Source organism: Otolemur garnettii, unplaced genomic scaffold (genome assembly GCF_000181295.1).
Source record: "Otolemur garnettii isolate 467f Iridium unplaced genomic scaffold, OtoGar3 scaffold00105, whole genome shotgun sequence".
NCBI classification, from domain to species: Eukaryota; Metazoa; Chordata; class Mammalia; order Primates; family Galagidae; genus Otolemur; species Otolemur garnettii.
The window spans coordinates 7,320,180-7,340,900 of record NW_003852500.1 but is presented as its reverse complement, the minus strand read 5'-3'; the positions used below and the strand labels follow the sequence as shown (position 1 = coordinate 7,340,900).

The window sequence follows — 20,721 nt, the reverse complement described above, 5'->3', positions numbered from 1 at the left end:
AGAAAACAATTCCATTTTTGAAGATGTGCAAAAGAATAAAACACTTAAGAATAATTTCAATAAAAGAAGTTTGAGACTTGCACCACTGGAAATTACAAAACATTGTTGAAAGAAATTCAAGAAGATCTAAATAAATGGAAAGACATCCCATATTCCCAGACCAGAAAGACTCAATATTATTAAGATGAAATACTCCTCTAAATTACTTACAGTCAAAGCAAATAAATCCCTATTAATATCTCAGCTTATTTTTTCCCCCAGATATTGACAAAATGATCCTAAAATTCATAATGGATGTGCAAAGGACCCTGGATAGCCAAAATTATCTTTAAAAAGAAGAACAAATTTGAGGCTAGGGCTTAGACTTCCTGGTTTCAAAACTTACTACAAAGCTACAGTATTCAAAACAGTGTGGCAATGGCATAAGGATAAACAAATCAATGGAACAAGAGTTGCAAGTTTAAAAATAAATGCATTTATGGCTTGTTAACTTTTGGCAAAGATGTCAAGACAATTTGATTTAACAAATGAAATGTCTAGTGGTTGGACAAATGCTGTAACAACTGGATGTCCATGTGTAAAATAATTAAGTTAGAGTCCACCTTACAGTACACATACAGATTATCTCAAAATTAATCATGGATCTAAGTGTAAAAGCTAAAATTACAAAATGCTTAAAAATGTATAAGAATGAATCTTCATGACCTTTGGCCGTGCAATGATTTCTTAGCTTCAACCACAGAAGAACAAGCAACAAAAGAAAAAAAAAGTAAAATCAGATTTACCAAAATTAAATTTTTTAGGCTTTAAAGGATACTATCAAGAAAATGAACTCACAGAATGGAAAAAAATATTTGCGAAACATGTATCTTATAAGGGTCTAGTACTCAGAATATATTAACAACTCTTACAACTCAAAACAACAAAGACAAATAACACAATTAAAAAACAGGCAAAGTATTTGAATAGACACTTATCACATAAGATATTCAAAGGCCAATAATTATGCAAAAAATGCTCAACCAGTCAGTTGAGAAATAAATGAAAACCACAATGGGTAAATGAAGATAATAAAAAAGATTGACAATAGTAAGTGTTGGCAAGGAAATGAAGAAACTGATGGGAATGTAAAATAGTGAAGTTCCTTTGGAAAACAGCTTGGAAGTTCCTCGAGAAGTAAAACACAGAGTTGCCACATGACCCAGAATTTCCACCCCTAGGCGTACACTCAAGAGAAATGAGGACATGCGTTAATGCAAAAGTGTGTACACAATGTTTGCAGCAGCATTATTCATTATAGGCATGAAGTGGAAACACCTCCAAAGTCATCAATGGATGAATGGATAAACACAAGGTAGCATTTCCATACAAAGGGAGATTACTCAGCCCGGAAAGAAATGAAATAAAGATGTATGCTACAACATGGATGAACTTCATAGCATGCTAAATGAACAAAGTCACAAGAGACCCCATTTATATGATCCCATTTGTATGAAATGCCTAGAATAGGAACATATATACCAAGACAGAAAGTAGGTTGGTGGTTGCTTAGGGAAGGGGATGGGAGGTGGGGCATGACTGGTCTTGGGTACTGGGCTGAGTTTCTTTTTTGAGGTAATGAAAATGTGAACTTAGATTGTGATGAAATTAGATTATGAATATACTAAAAACAATTTAGCCGTATGCTTTGAATTGGTGCATTTTATGGTATGCAAGTTCTGGTAATTAAGTTTGCGAACTCACCCTGGATGAAGTGCTGCATCCCTCATTGGTGAATGTTACTATGATCACCTTCCAAGGACTCCTTCCTCCCCTTGGCCATCCGGCGACCATAGTGATGGTCAGCAATGAGCTATGTACCACTTCTTCTAGGATGAATGCATGAACTTAATTGTCAGACCTTATATGAGGACAGCTCTGATTGCTGTTTCAGAAAAAGAGTTCCAAAATTGCTTTGAAGGGTGGACTAGGCACTGATGTCCGTGTACAGCTCCCCAAGGGGAGCACTTCAAAGGTGACCATAGTGATATTCAGCAGTGGGATAGGTGGCACTTTTTCGGGCTATCTGACCTCATAGGAATTATATTACAATAAAGATATATAAGAAAACTAAATATAGAAAACCAACTTAGAGCTGATGGGACAGAGGGAGAGGATACACTGTATGACTCCCAGGGTGTGGCTTCTTGTGACTGTAGGGTCCATTATGGTTTTCGTCTAGGTTGGGGGATGGATCCGCCAGGCTCAGGTCGAGAAAGGAACTCTTGGACCAGCCTGACCTTGCCCTAACACAACTCAGGTGGCGTTTCCTCGTGGCCAGGCATCTGCAGTAATAGGGATGAGGTGCACTTGTAATAACTTGTGATTTGTCATCTGAAAACCACTTTCCCCTTATCTTGTGGCATCATTGCCGTAATTCCCACGTGATAGGGGATCCTGAACCAGAGGTGTGAAGGGGCTTAGCCAAGGTTCACCAGCATCATGCCTGTGGCAGAGTGAACAGCCTGGTGCTCCACCTATGCCCAGATGCTCCCTCCTGTGTCTGCAGCATGTCTGCTCTGCTTTCTGCTGAGTGAGGTGGGCTGTGACAGGGTCAGCCCTTGTGGTCTTGGTTTTTCTGCAAGGATGAGGATTCCATCTGCTGTGCTGGGATACTATGGATAAGGGTGTAGTTGCAGACATGTGCTTATCTGCTTATAAGGTGGTGCTACTTCCCTGTGTGGCCCTCTGATGGTGAAGGTTCAGGTCTATTTAATGATCTCATTCCAGCCTTTTTTATTTTTGATAGCAGGAAGAGTGTTTGAGAGGTTTACTTTTCCAACCTGGGTAAGATCATCATTGTCCTCTGATGCTGCGCACCAGCAGACTCTCCCTTAACTGGTGATGTCACCAGGAAGCCCAGATGTGTCAGAATCATCTGCAGTTTATCAGAAGAACTCCCAAAGCACCCTCACCTCTGAGATACATCCTTCCACAAATAACACTCTAGCACGTAGCTGTACGGAGTGTTTATTAAACAGGATCTGACAGCTCTGACACCACACTCTCAGGTTTGCCTCTTGTGGCCTGGCCATCCAGCTCTGCTGGCTTGGGGTTCCGAGGATGGAGCTGCTCTGAAGCTCAGGAACATCCAGCTCCCTGAGGCTGGTCGCATTAGTGCCGTGTGGGTATCAGTGGCCATCACATTCCCCTTCTCCTGGCTCCCAGCCTGTCAGAAATGGGACATGGTCCCTGCCCACCTGTTCCCATTGTTCACTCTTCTCTGACTGTGGACTGTCATATCCTGAGGTCCTGCCTCAGTGGCAGCTACAGAACAGCTCTACAGCTCTCACCTTTGAGGGCTTACAGGAATGAACTTGGTAGCCATTTGTCATCATTTGCTTTGAGAGAAGCTCTGGGTTCTTGCAGGCAAAGCTCTGCTTGCTGAGAACACCTGCTGGATTTAGGTCCCAGACTGATACCAACTTCTGGCTGGCCATTATTTCCATGCCTTTGAAAAATAACTTGTGAAGGAGGTCGAAGAGTGTCTGAGAACAGACACAACTCTCTCCTCTAAAGTGTGAAGAAAGAGTATGGTCTGAGCTCCTTCCCTGGAGCCCTGGCATCGGCTTGCTCCCTCGGCCTGGGGAGCGGCAGGACCCTTCCTTCTGATTGCCCATCCCCTGCAGCTGCCTACATGGAATAGCATCTGCTCTTCCCAGTGACAGTCTCACAGACCAAAGGTCACTTTTTTAAAAGCAGAAACTATATTGCAAATCCTTTCACAGAGAAGATCTGATTCCTATTTCTTTGTTCCTTCTGGTTAATTGTCGCTTCTGCAGCCCCACAGCAGAGAACTTGCCTGCAGCCCTTTCCTCTGCCTAGTGCTTCTTCCCTCCCACTTTGAACAAACATATATTTACACCTATTCTTCGGCAGGCACCTAAGCATGCCGGGGCCACTGCTCTGTGGTTTGTGACCCTTTGAGTCACTGCCTCTGGTCCTGCACACAGTGGGCACTCACTGCTTCCGGTGTTCTGGCATTTATGGCCGAAGATTGTCACAGGCTTTCGGTATGTCACTTTGCATCATCAACTTGGAATCTTGGACAGGCCCATGTGGTGGGGATGCAGGGACCCCGCCACCCCAGATCTGTGCTCGTCTGGCCTGGCTCTCTGGTAGTGAGCACAGAAGCGGCATTGTTGCCCTGAGCAGCCCTGTAACTCCCGCTGGTCAGCCCCAGCCCCAGAGCACGCAGAGAATGTGGCCCACGGCCGGGCAGCTCCCTCCCTGAGGGTTTGCAGCCTCCCATCCCCTCTGTGAACAATATCAGGACCGTGGCCATGTCTAGCCTTTGAGGTGCTGAAATAGCTGATGCATCTCTGGGCCTTCAGAGCTGTGTTGTGGCATCAGAGATGGGTGGACCATAGGGTCCTTGCTGAGTGCTGAACCCCAAAGCAGAAGTAAGGGAAGCCCAGAGGCTCTGTCCCTTTTGGGGCGGAAGCAGTGGGACCTGCAGCCTGTGTGAAGTGGGAGTGATGTTCTCTTTGGGAAAAACAGGGATTCCCCACAGGTGGCTCAGGAGGGAGGAGCGGGGCTCTTCCCATTGGTGCGTGCCTTTTTTGTGCCTCCCTCGGGGTGTCTGCCAACCCTGGGGCTATTACACCTTCCAGTGGCCCCAGAGGCCAGGTACCTCAAGGATGTCTGGTCACCCTGTAAGGAGCTGACCTCTGAAGACCCTGAGCTCCCTGGAGGGCCCGAGGACATCAGGAAACTCCAGGCAGGATCACTGGTCTCTGCAGTGAGAATTCCCAGGCCGGAGGGAGCAGCTCAGAATAGGTCAGTGGTCATGAAAGAAGACAGGTGAAGTGGGGCCTGGGTGCGAGGGATGATGGGGGCTGTGTCGGACATGGTCTCCTCTGGCTCACTGTCCCCCTCGTCCAGGCCTTCTGTGAGGGATGGGATGATTCGGACCACGTTGTCTTCAAAGTGCACCTGCTTCTTCCTGGCCAGGGAGTCAGCTGGCTCTAGACTCAGCTCCATCAGGGCTTCTGGGGCCTGCAGGGGGCTGGGCTTCTTGGCCCCCTTCAGGATGCTCTTCATGTGGATGAAGAGGGAGCTGGGCCCCTCCTTGAGGGCCCCGTGAAAGGTGTAGGTTTGCTCAGTGTCCCCAGAGCCTGTGGTACTCGTGGCGCTGCCGGAGGGGTCTGTGTACTGCTCCGGGGGGCCCAGCACCTCGGGGGCAGCTTTCCTCTTCTTCCGCTTGCTTAGCAGGAAGTAGGCCAGGCCAGTGACGATGAGCATGGAGCCTGGAAGAGAGGGGGAGGTCAGAGTGCTGGACGTGTGCAGAAAACAAGAGGCTGTGTGGGCCTATGGTCCTCGCATCCCAGGGCTGTGTGGTCATGTTCAGGCCTCTGTGGCTCCAGTCCTTACACTTTGCATGTCCTTGCATTCCATAATGACTCAAGGGGGAGGCTGGACCCCAGCAGAAGGATGCAAGTAGGGCCAGTGCTGTGGAGCCGAGCAGCTGGGCCCAGTTTGGAAATCAAGGCAGGACTCCATCTGGTCCTCAATGGCCCTCTCTGTTCCCTCAGCCCAAGGCCATTTTGTCGACAGTGGCCCTGCTACAGCCCACCTGGATCCCCATCCCCAGGCTTAGTCTTTACCCCAGGACAGAACTTTGGACTAGACCCGTCCTGCCTTCAGCGGCCTGGACGCTATTTTGGATATTGGGTCCTGACTGCTAAACTGGGCTTCCTTTCATTCCCAGAAATTGGCAGGGAGATCCCCTTTTATTTCAGCCTTCCCAACCGTCACCCAGTAACTCAGAAGAAAATGCAAATCTCTTTGGGTCGGGCTGGCTTTATGTTGGTCTCCCTCGGGGTTCCCTCATGGACAGTGCCTCCCAGTCCTGAGCTCTGCTCTCAGTCTGCTGGGAGCTCAGCCCTGCCCAGAGCTTTTCCTGGGAGCTTTTCCCTGCAAGTGGAAAAGTGACTGTGGGTGCCTCCCAGAGCCAGAGCCTCCTGTGTGGGTTTCCCTGTCTGAGCAGCGAGGGGCTGTGCCTTGTTCTGGTCTGGTCAGTGCTGAGTCTTTTCAGGAGTCTGCCTAGAGAGGCTAAGACAGGCACAGGGAAAAATATGGCAGGAAGGATGGCAGCTCTGCTTTTCAGCATAGTCTCCCTGGAGCGTCAGCTTCTCTGTGTTTTAGATGGGTTCATGATGAGGGTCACAAGTTTAATAGATAGGAAATAGCAGAAAAGATCATGGACAAAAACAAAAGGGTGGGAGCAGTGAATCCTGGTTTCTGCAGCCCAAACTGGGCTGACTAGTAGGTGCACCAGGTAGAGTGGAAACTGGAGACGATGTTGGGAAGTCTTTGGGGGCACCATGGGGTGCCCACCAAACCTGGCTCAGAAGTTGGGGCCTTGAATGGGTAGGCACTGGGGAGAGCAGGACTCAGAGCCCACCAGCTGTGGGGGGCACATGCCTGACTACCCTGCCCCCACCCTGCCCCACGTTCCTACCTGGGATGGTCACGTGCCAGACCAGGACAGGGTGGAGGAAGCAGGCCACGGACAGTAGCATGTAGGCCAGGAACTTCTGGAAGCAGCCCAGCCAGTGGGCCTTCTCCCTTGCTCTGTCTGCCAGGGACCCCGGCTCACACCTGTGGGATGGAAGTCCAGGGTTAGCAGGACACAGCCTAGGAGAGCTCCAGCCACATGGGAGGCTGGTGGGGGCAGGGGAGGGGAAGGGCAGGGCCCTAGCCCTGTTGTGGTTGTTCTCTGCAAAGCCCCCTGGCTGAACACCTTGCAGTGGTTAGAGTCCTGGAGGGCCCCTGGGGCCCTTACTATAGGTTCCGTGGTTTGTCAGTTCCTCTGAGTCCCTCTAGAGGGTCCACAATTTTTCTGAAAGACTGCTAGCCCTGTTTATCTGGTCAAGGAGAGTGGGAGGCAAATGCTCTCAGTATGCTACAAGGGGCTGTGAGGAGGAGAGAGGAAGGCCCAGGGCCCACTGGGAAGTCCACAGAGAAGTAGGGAAGGTGTGTGGGAGCCACCCACCTGGACAGTTATGCAGGTAGTGCACTGCACTAAGGGGCCTGGCCAGGTAGGTGAACAGGCTGGAATCTAACAGTGACCTGCTCCCTGAGCCTTGCCTAGGCATTGGGACAGCATTGGTTCAGAAGGGCTTTTTCCCTCACTATACACAGGGAACACACATGGCCTTGGTAGGTGTCTGATGTTGAGAAAGTTTCTTCAGTGGCACTGCCTCCAGATTTCAAAGGAGGAAGATGCCTGCCTTTAGATTCATATTTTTCATCCTCTGAACTGGCCTAGAGCAGAGGCTGTGGACAGGGATAGATTCCTCCCACATGCAAAGGCCTGGGCTGCTATAGCTCACTCCTGCCCCATGGTGGTCATCCTGTGTGTTGGCATCCTGCGTGTGTAAAATTCCCCTTCACATTCAGAGTCCTTTCCTCCCTTGCCTTAGCCCCACCCCCAGGGAAGTTTCAAGGACCCCTTGGCAGTGAAAGTTAGCAGAAAGGGGAAGCCCCCAGAAAGGTTATTATCTTAGGGCTGGCGAGCCTGAGAGGCAGCCAGTGGCCTTGCAAGCTGCTTGGACAGCTGGATTTAAGGCCAAGCTCTCTCTCTGCCACTCATGACAGCTTTCACATACTGACCATCGGCTGGACAGCAGAGGGGACTCCATGGCCACATGGCCACCGGATCCTAAAGTCTGCACTCCTCCCCGCAAATGGGAGTGTGGCCCCTGACTTGTCCCTGGTTATAGTAAGAGGCAGAGTCAGTTCCCAAACCCCACTTGGCTCACTCTAAGCTGGGCCTTGTACAGGGTCCTCACTCCATGGCGGGAAGTGTGGACACAGGTGCCCAGAGACTGGTCATTTCTAGGAACTGACGACAAGGATTGCTGGCCTTTCCCGGGGGATTCTGGGCAGGAGCAGACCCTGGGTGAGTGGCTCAGCCAACTCCCTTGGCTAGAAACAGGGGACAGGTGACTGAGCCACATGGGCCTGAGTCCACCTCTAGGCTGGGGCTTGCTGTACAGTGGAGGGGAACCTGTCATGGTAACTATAAGAGCAGGACATCCCCCAGTCATGGCCTCTTGGGCAGAGGCATCTGGGGTATCTGGGAGTGGGGTGGCAGTGCTGGAGGGGCCTCTCTGGAGGCTACTTACTGGAAGCAGATGGCCAGCAGCTGAGCCACAAAGTACGCCCCTTCGCATACAGAGACGGCGGCTCCTGTGAACCTATAGGTGGAGACAGGTGAGGGAGGCTGGCGCTTCTGACCCTCCCTTCACTATCTCAAGGGTTGTCTTCTCGCAACACCTGGGCCTCCTGAGCATCTGTGGCCTGCAGACTGATTGGGCTATTTTGATCTAAAAGTGTCCCTCAGATCTCCCTCACTAGGGATGGTCCTGGGCCAGGCCACGTGGTGGAGGAGGTGAGATCTGGGGCTCAGAGACCGGTGAGGAGGAAGTTGCAGGCAGCAAGGGGATGGGCTGCACCCTGGCCCCCTGTGTGGACACTGACAGGCACGTCTTTCTATCTGCTGGTCACAGGCCCAACACACACTGCCTTTATGCTGGATCTGTTCCTCGCTCTTCCTTTCACCTCTTTTCCCATCATTCAAATAGTCACTAGGACTGCTGATTGTACCTCTTAATTTCCTTTGGAACCATGGCTATTCTCTCTGGCCTTCTGGCATCACCTGGGTTCAGCCCTGCTGCCAGACCCCTGCACCACTCCCCTGGGTCTCCCTGACCCTGGCCTGTCTCCTGCTCCTTCACTTTGTCACACCTGACTGCCGAGGGCTCCTCTGACCCTTGAATTCCATCATGCTCCTCCTGACCCAGAATGCTTCCATCGTGGTCCAGGAACTCTCCAGTTAGAATTTGCTGGGGAATATGTAAAATAGGTTCCTGGGTTACCCCTAGAGTTTGCATATCAGAACCTTTGGAAATGAGGCTTATAGGTATGTTTGTGGAGAGTCTCCATGGCTAATACAGTGAAATTTCTCAGTACGTGTTTTAAAGCCATTCAGAAACCTTCATATTTCTCTCCCTACATGAGAAACTATCAGGTGCCACAGGGCTTTTGCACAAGCTACTCCACTTTGAAGGGCCTCCCTCTTCCCTCTCAAGTCTGTCTGTGACCTGTTGCTTCTCCATGATATGACCAGGGTTACCCATCTGTGCATTCCCTCCGTGTATCCCAGGCCCCGCCTGGGTTGGGCTTACTGTTCAGTGCTCCATAAATGTACATGGCAGTGAATGAGTGAGAGTAGCTGCTGCTGTATGGGAAGGTGGCTCAGAGACACCATGTTGCCATGGCTACTAATCAGCTATGTGACCACAGGTACAAAGCTAGGCCACTCCATGCCTTAGTTGCCTCGTCTGTAAACTGAAGGTAGTTACAGTGCTTCAGTAGTAAAATTATTATAAGAATTAAGTGAGTTGATATTTGTCAAGGCTTTAGGACCAGAATTGGCGTAGAAATTATATAAATCCTAGTTATCGTCTCTCTCTCCCTCTTTGTGACCATTTAGGACTTGATCTGAACTTTCTCTGACTCTCTATGCCTCCCAGAGTCTGCCTAGTGCTTGTCCTTCAGTTTTATAATAATAATAACTGACATTTATAAACTGATCACTGTGGGTCAAGCACCATTGTAATGGCTTTACAAATATCAACTTCTTTAGTCCTTGCAAAAATTTTATTACAAGTACTATAATTACCCTCAGTTTATAGATGAGAAAACTGAGGCACAGAGAAGTTAAACTTCTTGCCTATGGTGACACAGCTGATTAGTAGCAGGGGTAAGATTACGACCCAGCATGTAGAGTATAGAACCTGTGTGTCTAAGATACACACAAAAGCACATGCTTTGTGCAATAATCAGCATTGCCTTTTTCTATACCCAGGGACAGAGGGAAAAATTAAACCATGAGAAATAAAGTGACCCATTTAGACTTCCTGTCCGGTGCTAGTGAATGGCTGATAGGGACAGATGGGGCAGGCCACGGGTGCTGGTCCTGCCGTGGTTAGAGAGAAGGGCATAGGCAGAAAACAGAAACTAGTTCAAAGTGAGGGGAAGAGGACCTGAGGCTGGACTGGACCACCCAGTGACCAGATGGGTAAAGCAGTTTGCATTCACCTGCCATGGACCTGACCTGAAATTTAGGCCCATACTACAGAGGATGAAGGCCTGCCTGCTTCTGTGGCCAGGGACAGAGTCAATAAGACACAGAGGGCATTCAGAGCAAAGTGAAGTCACTTCCAGCCAGCAGGGGCTCCAAGCTCTGGGCAGCTTCCCAGGGTGGAATGGTGGGAAGGGAGCATTCAGCTTCGAGAATGCTAATTTGGATGGGAGGTACTTGGGTGCTCAGTGGAATGGGCAAGGTGTGTTTGTGAAAGTGTGAGAAGCCCCCAGGTGCAAATGATGGTGAGAAATAAGGCAGTGACTCTGATGGCATGGTGTGGACTGGAGGTGGTGGGAGCTGCTGGGAGTTGTTGCAAAGCTCTGTGTGTCTAGGTTGGGAATAGGCTTGGGAGGGAAGCCCAAGGCTGGGAGCCACCAAGCCTAGAAAAGAGCCTGCCTTACGCGAGCAGAAAGGGGAAGGGTGGGATGGACAGGTAGCCACAGGCCAGCCACTGTGACAAGGGTGGAGGTGGAGGCTGAGGAGGGAGAGCCGGGGAACAGCTCTGGGACAGACCTGGACCAACTATCACCAACTGTTACCCACAACTTCTCAGCTCAGTAAGCCTGTCAGCACCTGGGGGGCTGAAACACACAGGCTTCTTGGAAGAAACTACTGGTAGCCCCTCAGGTTGGGGCTGCAGGGACGCTGTGTCCCTCCTCATCCTCTCAGTCCATTGCTAGGTGATCTCTTTTCCTCCAGAATGTGTTTGCAGACTGAGGTAGTGGTGAAGAAAGGACAGCGCCTGGGGAATGAAAGGGGCTTGGGTGCAATTTGGCCCTGCTGCTCCAGTGATGTGGGTGGACAGCAGCCTCCCTGTCAGCTGTCTGTAATTTCCTCTCCCATATACTAGGCCAATGTGCACTTCTCCCATGGTGGTGTGAGTTAAATAACAAAGTGTAAATGAGACATTTAACTGTGTTTGGCATGTATAGAAGCTTAAGTATGTATTCCCTCGACCCAATTCCCCTCTTTCGAAAACAAGAGCTTGGTTGATGTTTGCCAAATAAGGAAATGATTGAAGAGATGTATGGATGGATAGGTGGATGGATGATTGGATAGGTGGGTGAAGGCATGGGTGGGTGAATGGATGGATGGGTGGGTAGGTGAGTGAGTGTTTGAGTTAATGGATAGATGGATGGATGAATGGATGATTGGATGGGTAGGTGAATGGGTGTGTGTGTGTGTGTGTGTGTGTGTATGAATTAGTGAGTGGTTGAGTTAATGGATAGGTGGGTGGGTGTATGTATGGATGAATTTAAGGATAATTGATTGGCTTATGGGATGGTTTGCCCAAATCAGGAGCTATCCTAGAAGCCTCTTTGATATTTTCCATTTCCAGGATAGGATGGAATAATTGGGAGGGGGCTGCTCTGGGTTAGACTAAGTGGACAGATGGAGGGTGAGTTGGAGCAGAACTTACAGGAAGGGAGGGGCCCACGCACACATACTCACAGCAGATAGAAAGCCAGGCTTTTGAATTGCCCCTGGAGGAAGGTCTCAGTTCCCACGCCGATCAACACTAAAGACCAAGAGGAGATGGCACAGTGGGCCTGGTGCTCCACACCATAGCACTGTCCTGCTGAAGGATCCTGGGCTATGGAGTGAGCCTTCTCCCTGAGGACTCAGAACCAGGATGGATTCTTCTCCTCATGCCATAGGTAGCTGTGGCTGGGAAGGTGCAAGAGAGCTGGAAATCTCTTGGATTTGTCCCTGGAAACCCCAGGCAGAGCCCCAGAGGGCTTCTGATCCCCCCTCCCCAGAGCATAGGTGCTGCCTCCTCTGCCACTGGCCATGCATCCACCCTTAGTGCCCCTAGGGGCTGCCCACACTAACATGTCACTAGCCCCTCAGTTCCATGTCTGTGATCCTCCCCGTGTGGTGGTCCAAGCCACTGTGTGCTGTGTGTCTGGCTACAGTGCTCGGCCACAGGGAGCCCTGCCCTGGCCAGTCCCCTCGCCCAGGTCGTGGCTTCTGCTTCCCTTGCTGCTGCATCTGGCACTCCAGGCTCCCTGCTTTGGACCAAGTGCTGATTAACCCCTGGGGTTTCACTCAAGCCGGAGATGCTGCTCCTCCTGGGCTCCCCTCCTGCCCTTTCTTGGCAGTTAGTATCAACATTCCATTTGCTCAGGGTGAATTTAGTCTCAGACTTGCCTCTCCAGAATTTCTGGCTCTGGGTGCTTTCCTCCCAGGGGTTCCCTCCAGCAGCACAGCTGGGGCCCTGTCCAGTAGGGATGGAAGCATCCCATGGGCAGTGCATCAGCCCACTGATGGCCCCTTTCTGCCCTTGACTGGTCACACCCCTGGGCACCCTGCATTTCTCTCTCTGGCTCTGATGACTCACCCTGCTGTGTGCTGGAGTGTGGCTTCACCCTGACTCCCTCCCAGACAGCCCAAGATCGCTGGCTGGGCTGTCAGCCTTGGCAGCCTGTGTGAGGTCATGGCTTTGTTGCTGCTGCTCAAGAGGGCTGCTTTCCTGGGTGCTCCAAGCTGAAGGGAACTCCACTGCTGAAATGCTGCCTCAGTGAAGCCACCAGCATCTCTCCTCCTCATTCCAGGAGACGGTGGGAATACTTGGGGAAAAGGGAGCAGTGTGCTCCGATCTAGGCCGGGAGGGAGGTGGTTCTGTTTCCTGAGAGGTGGAGGGAGGCTCGGGTGCTCTGGCATGCTGGCTTGCCTTGGGTGAGGGCTGGCCATGCTGGGTCAGCCCAAGTGGAGACCAGCCTTGCAGGACACTGTAGAGCTTACACATGATGCTCACACATACAGCCTGCTCCTCATAGCAACCCCGTAGCACAGGAAGTCCTGTCCTCTCCACTTTACAGAGAAGGAGAATGAGATTCAGTGACCTTGTGTATCTCACTCACAACCTTGTGTAGGGCACAAGCTAAAAGTGAGGACCCAGAGACCAGGCTGAGACTCTTGGCTCCTGGAAGTACAGTTTGCTGGCACCCACTGTCTGCCAGTGTGGGTGTGCAGATGTGTGTATGTGTGTGTGAGTGGGCATGTGAGTGTGCCTATTTGCAAATGTGGGAATTTATGTGTGTGATTGTGAGGTGTATGACTGTGTGTGTGTTGTGTGTCTGTAGTGCTGGCAAATGGCCATTTATTTTGTTTTCACTATGTATTCTGTTCTGTTCTCAGCACTTAGGATTTATTAACGTCTTTAATCATTGTAGCAATCTCATGCTAAGGTACTATTGTTACTCCCATTTTACATTAGGAAACTGAGGCACAGAGCATATAAGTCCAACCAACCAAGGAACAAACCACGGATGCCTAGCTCAGATCTCACATTTGCCGGTTAATAGCTAAGCTTCGTTTTCACCAATATACCTCCTGCAGGTAGATGTTATGAGGACTCAGTGAACTAATTGATGGCAAGCACATCACGGGTGCTCAATGAATCACTCATTAGTTTTTTGGTACAAGGGTCCAGCCTGCCTCAGCCTGGGGAAGGATCTTGGGCTCAGGGCTGATGCTCAGGGCTGTGCACTTCCAGGGAAGGTGGGGTAGTCGGAGAGGTTCTGTGATAAATGACCAGCAGATGGCAGAGAAGAGTTTTGGGAACTGAACGCCTTCGCCTGATTCACAGCCATTTGGGATATGGAGAGCTATTTTGATGCCTTCGGTTTTGTACATTTTAGACTGAGATGAGGGATCAGCAGTCAGGGGGTCACTGGAAGACCACTGCAGAGGCAGCATTGGTTTGTATTAAAAAATCAAGGTAACTGCAATAGGGAACCAAGAGGTGAGTTGGAATTCCAGTTCTGCGTGTTATTTCCTGAGTAAACTGGAGAGTACTTAACCCATCCAAGTTGGGTTTTCTCATCTATAGAAAGGGCAGAATAAGTTATATCTCAGAGTCATTGCTCTGATTAGAGATAGTAACAAGGCTGGAACACACAGCTTTTTGCCCGATAGATGTCAGGTAGCCAGTGCAAAAGTGTGGCTCCTCAGTCCCTCCAACCACTACCCCTGCCTGACCTCTGCCCTGCCAGCTTCCCAGCTTCCAGCCAGCCACTGTGCACAAGGGGAGTGGGGTCACTCTCTACAAAGCTTGCTCCCAACCCCAGCTGAGCAGATTCTCTGCCTGGGGACAGAGGGTGCCCTTTGGATGGAGGAGGAGAGTGTAGGGAGTGAGGAGTACACATCCTCAGCCCAGGTACAGCTTCAGGAGATCCACTGGGGTTCCTATGGGAGGATATAAGGCTCTTTGACACCTGGGCCAAGGGGCCACCTCCTTTATTTATTTACTTATTTATTGAGACAGAGTTTCACTTTGTCATCCTTGGTAGGAGTGTTGTGGCCTCATAGCTCCAACTGTTGGGCTCAAGTGATCCTCTTGTCTTAGCCTCCCAAGTAGCTGGGACTACAGCACCTAGCTATTTTTAGACACAGGATCTTGCTCTGGCTCAGGCTGGTCTTGAACTCCTGGGCTCAAGCAATCTCCAAGCCTTGGCTTCCCAGAGTGCTGGGATTACAGGTGTGAGCCACCACACCCGGCCTTGGGGCTGCCTCCTTTTGATTGACCCTTCAGTTCCAGGGTTCATATTCCTGGAGGCATGATGTCCTTCCTGTCACCCACACGGTTTGTCTGTGGTCTCAGGCTCAGGCTGTGTCTGCTGGGAGCTGCACACACACACTCCTTGGTATGCTCCTGGCAGCTCTTCCTATGATGAGGCCATCTGCTCTTCTGTGGTGTCTTGTTGGGGTGATTTGGGGTCAGGCCCAAGGTGGGCTGCAGTTAGGCATTAGGTCAGATTTGGGTGTGCTTGGTCCAGCAGGGGAGATGCATTTGAACTGAACAAAGTGCCCACAGTGAGGACAGCAAGCCACGCTGTACAGGCAGGGGAGGGGTCCTCGCCTAAGAGCTCTGGGGTCAGATAAACAAGGGGCCCTTCCTGGGCCTATTGGGAAAGAAGACACAAAAATGATTAAACCCAGCTAGACCAGCAAGGTAGGCAGAAAATGGACATGTGCAAGTGTCCAGGCATTTCAGGAAGAGGACTCCCATAGCAGCAAGTCATGGAGGCAAGAGCCTGTCTCTGGAGCAGGGGCACAGTGAGGTGGGCAGTGTGTGTGGCTTGAGGTGATTGTGGGCTGGGGGAAGGGGGGCGTTGGGTGTTCTGAAGCAGCAGACAGCCATGTTCAGACTGCTATTTCAGGAAGCTCCCTGACCCCAGGTGGAGGGGTTCAGAGACTTTGGCAACACTTGGCAGTGGCTAAGGGACAGAGCCCAGTTCTGGGTGCTCCTGGCCTCCCCTCTCCTGGCTCACTGGCACCTGCTAGTCTTTTTGTTGGCCTTGGCTTGAAGCTCTGGCTACGGCTCCTGACAGTGTGGCTCAGGTGGCCCTGTCCTCCTGTCTCACAGCAGGGCACTTGGCGCAGGGGCCTGGGAGGAGGCAACATGGTCTCTGACCGGGGGCCCAGAAAATGAGGCTTCCCAAGTAAAAAAGCACAGGGCATGCCCCATCATTGCCTGTTGGATTTTTGGCTTTTTCTGGGCAGTGGAGGGCAGAGGTGTGGGCTGGTCACAGGTAGCCAGAGGCATCTGGTTTGGAAGCTCCCTGGCTGTGCCAACCCTGCTGCTTTTTAACAAGGTGCCACCACATGCCATGCACCATAGTAGGCCCTCTGCCTGCAATTTAATCTGCACATGCCCTGAGGTGGGAACCGTCAACCCTATAACTCATGGGAACATGCAAACAAGTCTCCTGGGGATGGAGCATCTTGCTGGTGGTACACAAGCAGTCAAGGGCCATGAGAAGCTAGGATGTGGGTTCAATTCCCAGTAGTCCTGAGGCCCCAGGCAGGGGTTGGGGGAGGACTGGGGTGAGAACGATGCATGTGGGGAGGACATTTCCTTAGGGCCTCCATGGGCACAGAAGTGGCCATGTGGAGCGATGTCATCCCTGTGCCCTCTCTCCAACCAGCTGTGTAATATCTACATCAGCCCAAAGGCAGGAGGCCACCTCTTTACTGCTGCAAGCTGTGGGTTAGAGTGGAGACAGTCCACCTGTCCTTCACCCTAGGCACCTGGCAAGGAGCCCTCATTCTGGGCAGAGCATTCTTTTACAGTCAGGAGCAGCCATGGCTGGAATCTCCCCTGCCAGGGCAGTTCATTCCAGTGGTCTCCTGCAGTCACAGACCCTCATTCCCAGTGTGTCCTCTGTGTGAGGCCTCAGGAAGGCACATGCTTGCAAAGTAAATACTCGCTGAAGCCTGGGAAGTCTATCCCCACAAATGGAGGATGTTGAGGGTGGAAACAGCCCTAGTGCTCTGGGAACAGGACGAGGGTGTCTCTATTCTGCATGGGAACCACGGAGGGCTTCAAGGAGGAGGAAGGCGGAGTGAAGCTGGGGAGATGGTACAGTCTGGAATTGTGCCTCCATGCACAGGAAAGGAGGGAAACCTTGACTCTGGTGTGTCTCTTGTAGCTTCCAGGGCTGGGCAAGGTCCCAGAAATGGATGAACTTAGGAAACAGTCAGAGCCAAAGCACCAGATAAGCCACCTCAGCCACGCGAGTGAGAGCAGCCACGAGACCTGAGCCTTATTCTGACTCTTCAGGAGTGAGCATTCCTCCAAGACCACATGGGTCTCTGGTCTCCTCTCTCAGTTCTTAGCTTGGTTGTCAGGAAGCTAACACCCAGGCTCCTAGGCCTGCATCACCTGTCCCCAGGCCCAGTGTCTGCACAGCATTAGAGGCGCAGGCTCCTAGGAGTCTGGGTGGGACCTGGGGTAGGCAAGGGGTATGTGCCTTAAAATAAAGAGGTGCTCAATGTAAAATTAGGGAGATGCTCAATATAAAATTAATAGGTTCCTATTTGTAAAATTAAGGTGATGGTCAAAGTTTGAGGTGACACTCAGTTCCGGGGCCTTACAGGGGTGGGGTAGGCCCTTTCCTGGCCCTGAGAATGAGTAGCTGTGGTCCTGGTACCTCAGACACTTAGGTGGCCCAGGGTTTGAGGACTTGTAGCTACTTATGAAATTAGGCCTGCATGCTGGCCTTCTGGCTTCTCACGGGGCAGCCTGGCTGGTCTGTCTGAAACTCTGGCTTCACAGGGCTCTAGTCAAGCCTGAAACTGGCCAGCAGGCATCAGCTACTCATTCTAGGAAATGACCCTGGGGTGTTTCCCTTGAGCTGGGCCCCCAGACAGAGGAGCTGACCTTCTGTAGTGAAGACGAATGATGGGACATTGCCTGCTGCCCCCACAATTCGAGCCCCATTACAACAAAGGATTGCCCCCAGAACTACCTCTATCCTGCCATGCTGTCCGTCCACTGCAGACAGAGGATGCTGGGGTGCTGCCCAGTGCTCCTGCATGTTGTCATCAGACCATTGAGTCCTTCTGTCCTTTTTTGTCATCTGCACTTCAGTCTCCCCAGCCACCTTTGGCCTTGCCCAACAGAAGCACCTCATGCTGACCCTCCCACCCCAGTACAGCCCGCCCACACCTCTGTCCCACTCCCTGCATTGCACCTGGATGGAGCCATTCACAGGCAAGCCTGTCCTCTCTCAGCCTGGGGTCTCTTCCCTTCCAGTCTCTGTCCCTCCTATCTGAGCTGGGTCCAGCCTCAATATAAGCACTTTCTTTTTCCAGAGGGCAAGGCTTGCTTCTGAATTGCCTTCCTGAGCAATTTGTTCTAGTCAAGGCTTAGCTGGGATCCTGGGCCAAGAGGCCATGGGCAAGGCATGAAACTCTGCTCTCCCAGGGAGGGTGGGTGAAAGCTAGGGCAGGGCTGCGTTGTAGCAGAAAGAACATGAGGTTTGCAACAGAAAAGCTGAGTCCTGGGTCCTCAGGAAAGCCTAAACTCGGGTCTGCATCATCTTCTGGAAAACAAGGATAATAAAAACATGCATAACGGTGGTGTTCAGTCTGTCCAGTCTCAGTAAATGATTGAGTGTTGTGCAAACATAGCCGATGGCTAGTAGACCTGTTCTAAGAGGCAGACTGTTCCCGTCAGTATTCTCGAGGGGAAGGAGAGGGTTTATTCTCATCCTCTGCTTCCATTAACACACATTGTTATTGTGGTCAAAGAGCTCTTCCCTTTGCACTGATGCTGTTCATTGATTTTTCTGTCTCGGTCACTTCTCAAGGTCTAGCTGTGATGCAGGTGACCCTTCCTCCCACCTGTCTCAACATCGCTTGTGTAATACGCTCTGCAACCCTGCTAGGGACCCAGAGAGGCTCAGGCCAGCGTGTTCCTGAGGCTGTGGCTGTTTGCGGTGCTGCCTGATGAGGGGATACCCTCTGGCCTCAGGCTGGTGCTGCTTTTGCCTCACGGTGGCCTCATGGTCGACTGTTGCTTGTCTGTTCTGGCTGCAGGGGTTGAGTTGGAGTTTGCTGAAGGCAGCCTCCCAGTGCACTGTGTGGTATTTGTTGCTTCTCCTCATTTTATTTGCCCACTGGTTTCGGGATCTCCAAGAACATCTCAGATACCTCAGGTAAAGACGCTGTGAGCTGATGTCAATACCTGAGGATGGCTCAGAAGTGCTCACAGCTGCTTGCAGAGGTGAAGAGCTAGATTCGTACCACCTCTAGCTAGTTGGAACTAGTTGATGCAAATTCACTGCAATGATAAGGTAGTAGCCACAATCCTCTTAACTCAGAAGTGGTGGCAGGTACTACTAAGCATGGCACGGAGTTTTACCTGCTTGTTGAGATCAGTTCAACTGACACATATAAGCCAGGGTTCAGCGATAGTGTTAGAAAAGATTTCATGATAGAAATTTCTGGACATTCAATAGAGTGTGGCACTCACCACACTCTAATGCTCTCATAAGCTTGTTTGGGGAAAATTACTCAAAGGTAAAAGAGTCCACCCATCTCTACTAGGTTTTGTAAACATGAGCCGTAGACTAAAGCAGAACAGCCAAGAGGTCTTATTTATTTATTTTTTGACCCTGTAGAAGTCCCTGTGGTAGATAGCAATGACACCCCCAAACCTTCTCTCTCCTGGGTATCCAGTCCTTTCATTATGTGACTTCACAGCCCCTTGACTTAGGGAAAAGTCTGTTTCTCACCTCCTGAATCTGGGCTCAGGAATGTCACTGGACTCAAGCTTAGCCATGAACTGGACTCAAGAACTGGTCTGCCCTCTGGTGCCTCTGCCTCCTCCGTGAGCTTACGCCTGGGCAGGAGAGACACAGGGGCAGAGTCTCCCTTATCATCCCAGCCAAGGCCAGCCTAGCCAAGCCAACAGCCACCAGATCCCCACTTGGAGGAACACACCCAGAAAATGCTAGCGGAACTGCCTAGCCTACTCACCTGCATGTGTGACTCTAAGAGATTATTGCTGTAAGCCACTAGTGTTTTGCAGTTGTTTCACAGTATTATTTTAGCACAGTTAACCCACTTCAAGAGAGATTTGTGAGGGATAATTGACATGTAACTAACTACATATATTGAAAGTGCAATTTGATAAGCATTGACATGTGTCTATGCTCATGAAACCATCTCTACCAGGTGTCCTCAAACTATGGCCCATGGGCCACATGCGGCCTACCTTGGGCATTTATCCGGCCTGCTGGGTGTTTTTGCCGCCACTGCCTGTCTTGCTTAGCAGCTGACTTGTCCTGGGGCCCACAGTTCAACCCTCCAACGGTCTGAGGGACAGTGAACTGGCCCCCTGTTTAAAAAGTTTGAGGGCCTCTGATCTCTACAATCAAGAAAATAAACATCTCCATCATCCCTCAAATTTCTTTGTACCTCATCATTGTAATTTTACCTTCCCAACCTGTGCCTACCCCTGGGTGCTAATCTGCTTCTTGTCACTACAGATATAATTTGTATTTTCCAGCAGTTTAAATAAATGGAATAATATAGTATGTACTTAATTTTTTGGCTATTTTACCCAGCACAATTGTTTCCAGACTCACCCTGTGTTATAGCGTATAACAATATTTCATGCCTTTCTATTGCTGAATAGTACTACATTGTATGCAGTTTGTTTATAACTCACCTTTCCATGGGCACTTGGATTGTTTCTAGTTTTTGGATTTTACAAATTAAGCTGCTATGACATTCATTTGCAAAGTTTGTATGGACATGTGTTTTCTCTCCCAGGAGTGTATGGCAGGTGGATGTTGAACTTTTTAAGAAACTGCCAAACTGTTTCCAAAGTGATTATTCTATTTTTACAATCTCATAGCATGAGAGTTTCATATTCTTGCTAATAGTTCAACACGTGGTATGTTGACTTTTAAAATTGTAACCATTTAATATGTATGCAATATTATCTCCAGGTGGTTTTGATTTGCATTTCTCTAATGACTAATGATGTGAAACACATTTTCATGCGCTCATTTGTCATCATATCTCTTTTGCTGGCTGTCTTTTTATTGTCTTAACATTATATTCTAAAGAGAAATTTTAAAGTTCGATGATGTCCAGCTTATGAATTCTTTTATGGATTGAACTTTTGTTAATGTGTTTAAGAAATCTTCATCTACCCCATACCTGAGTTCTTGTCTTATTGTTTAGAAGTTTTGTAGTATTAAGTTTTACATTTAGGTCTGTGATCC

General features: G+C 50.2%; 1 protein-coding gene across 2 annotated transcripts in view; it reads right to left on the bottom strand.

The window, feature by feature from the left end:
• Positions 1-4,790: 4,790 nt before the first annotated feature.
• TMEM72 (transmembrane protein 72) overlaps positions 4,791-20,721 on the bottom strand; it is a 24,087-nt gene continuing 8,156 nt past the window's right edge. The window contains exons 2-5 of one of the 2 annotated variants that reach the window (XM_003796604.1): positions 11,648-11,714; positions 8,172-8,243; positions 6,503-6,642; positions 4,791-5,288 (exon numbers count right to left, since the gene is read on the bottom strand). In XM_003796604.1, the coding sequence (XP_003796652.1) occupies positions 4,810-5,288; positions 6,503-6,642; positions 8,172-8,243; positions 11,648-11,714 (758 nt within the window). In that variant the 3' untranslated portion in view covers positions 4,791-4,809. The remainder of the gene's footprint in view (positions 5,289-6,502; positions 6,643-8,171; positions 8,244-11,647; positions 11,715-20,721) is intronic. The other variant, XM_023517213.1, reaches the window with a different exon arrangement.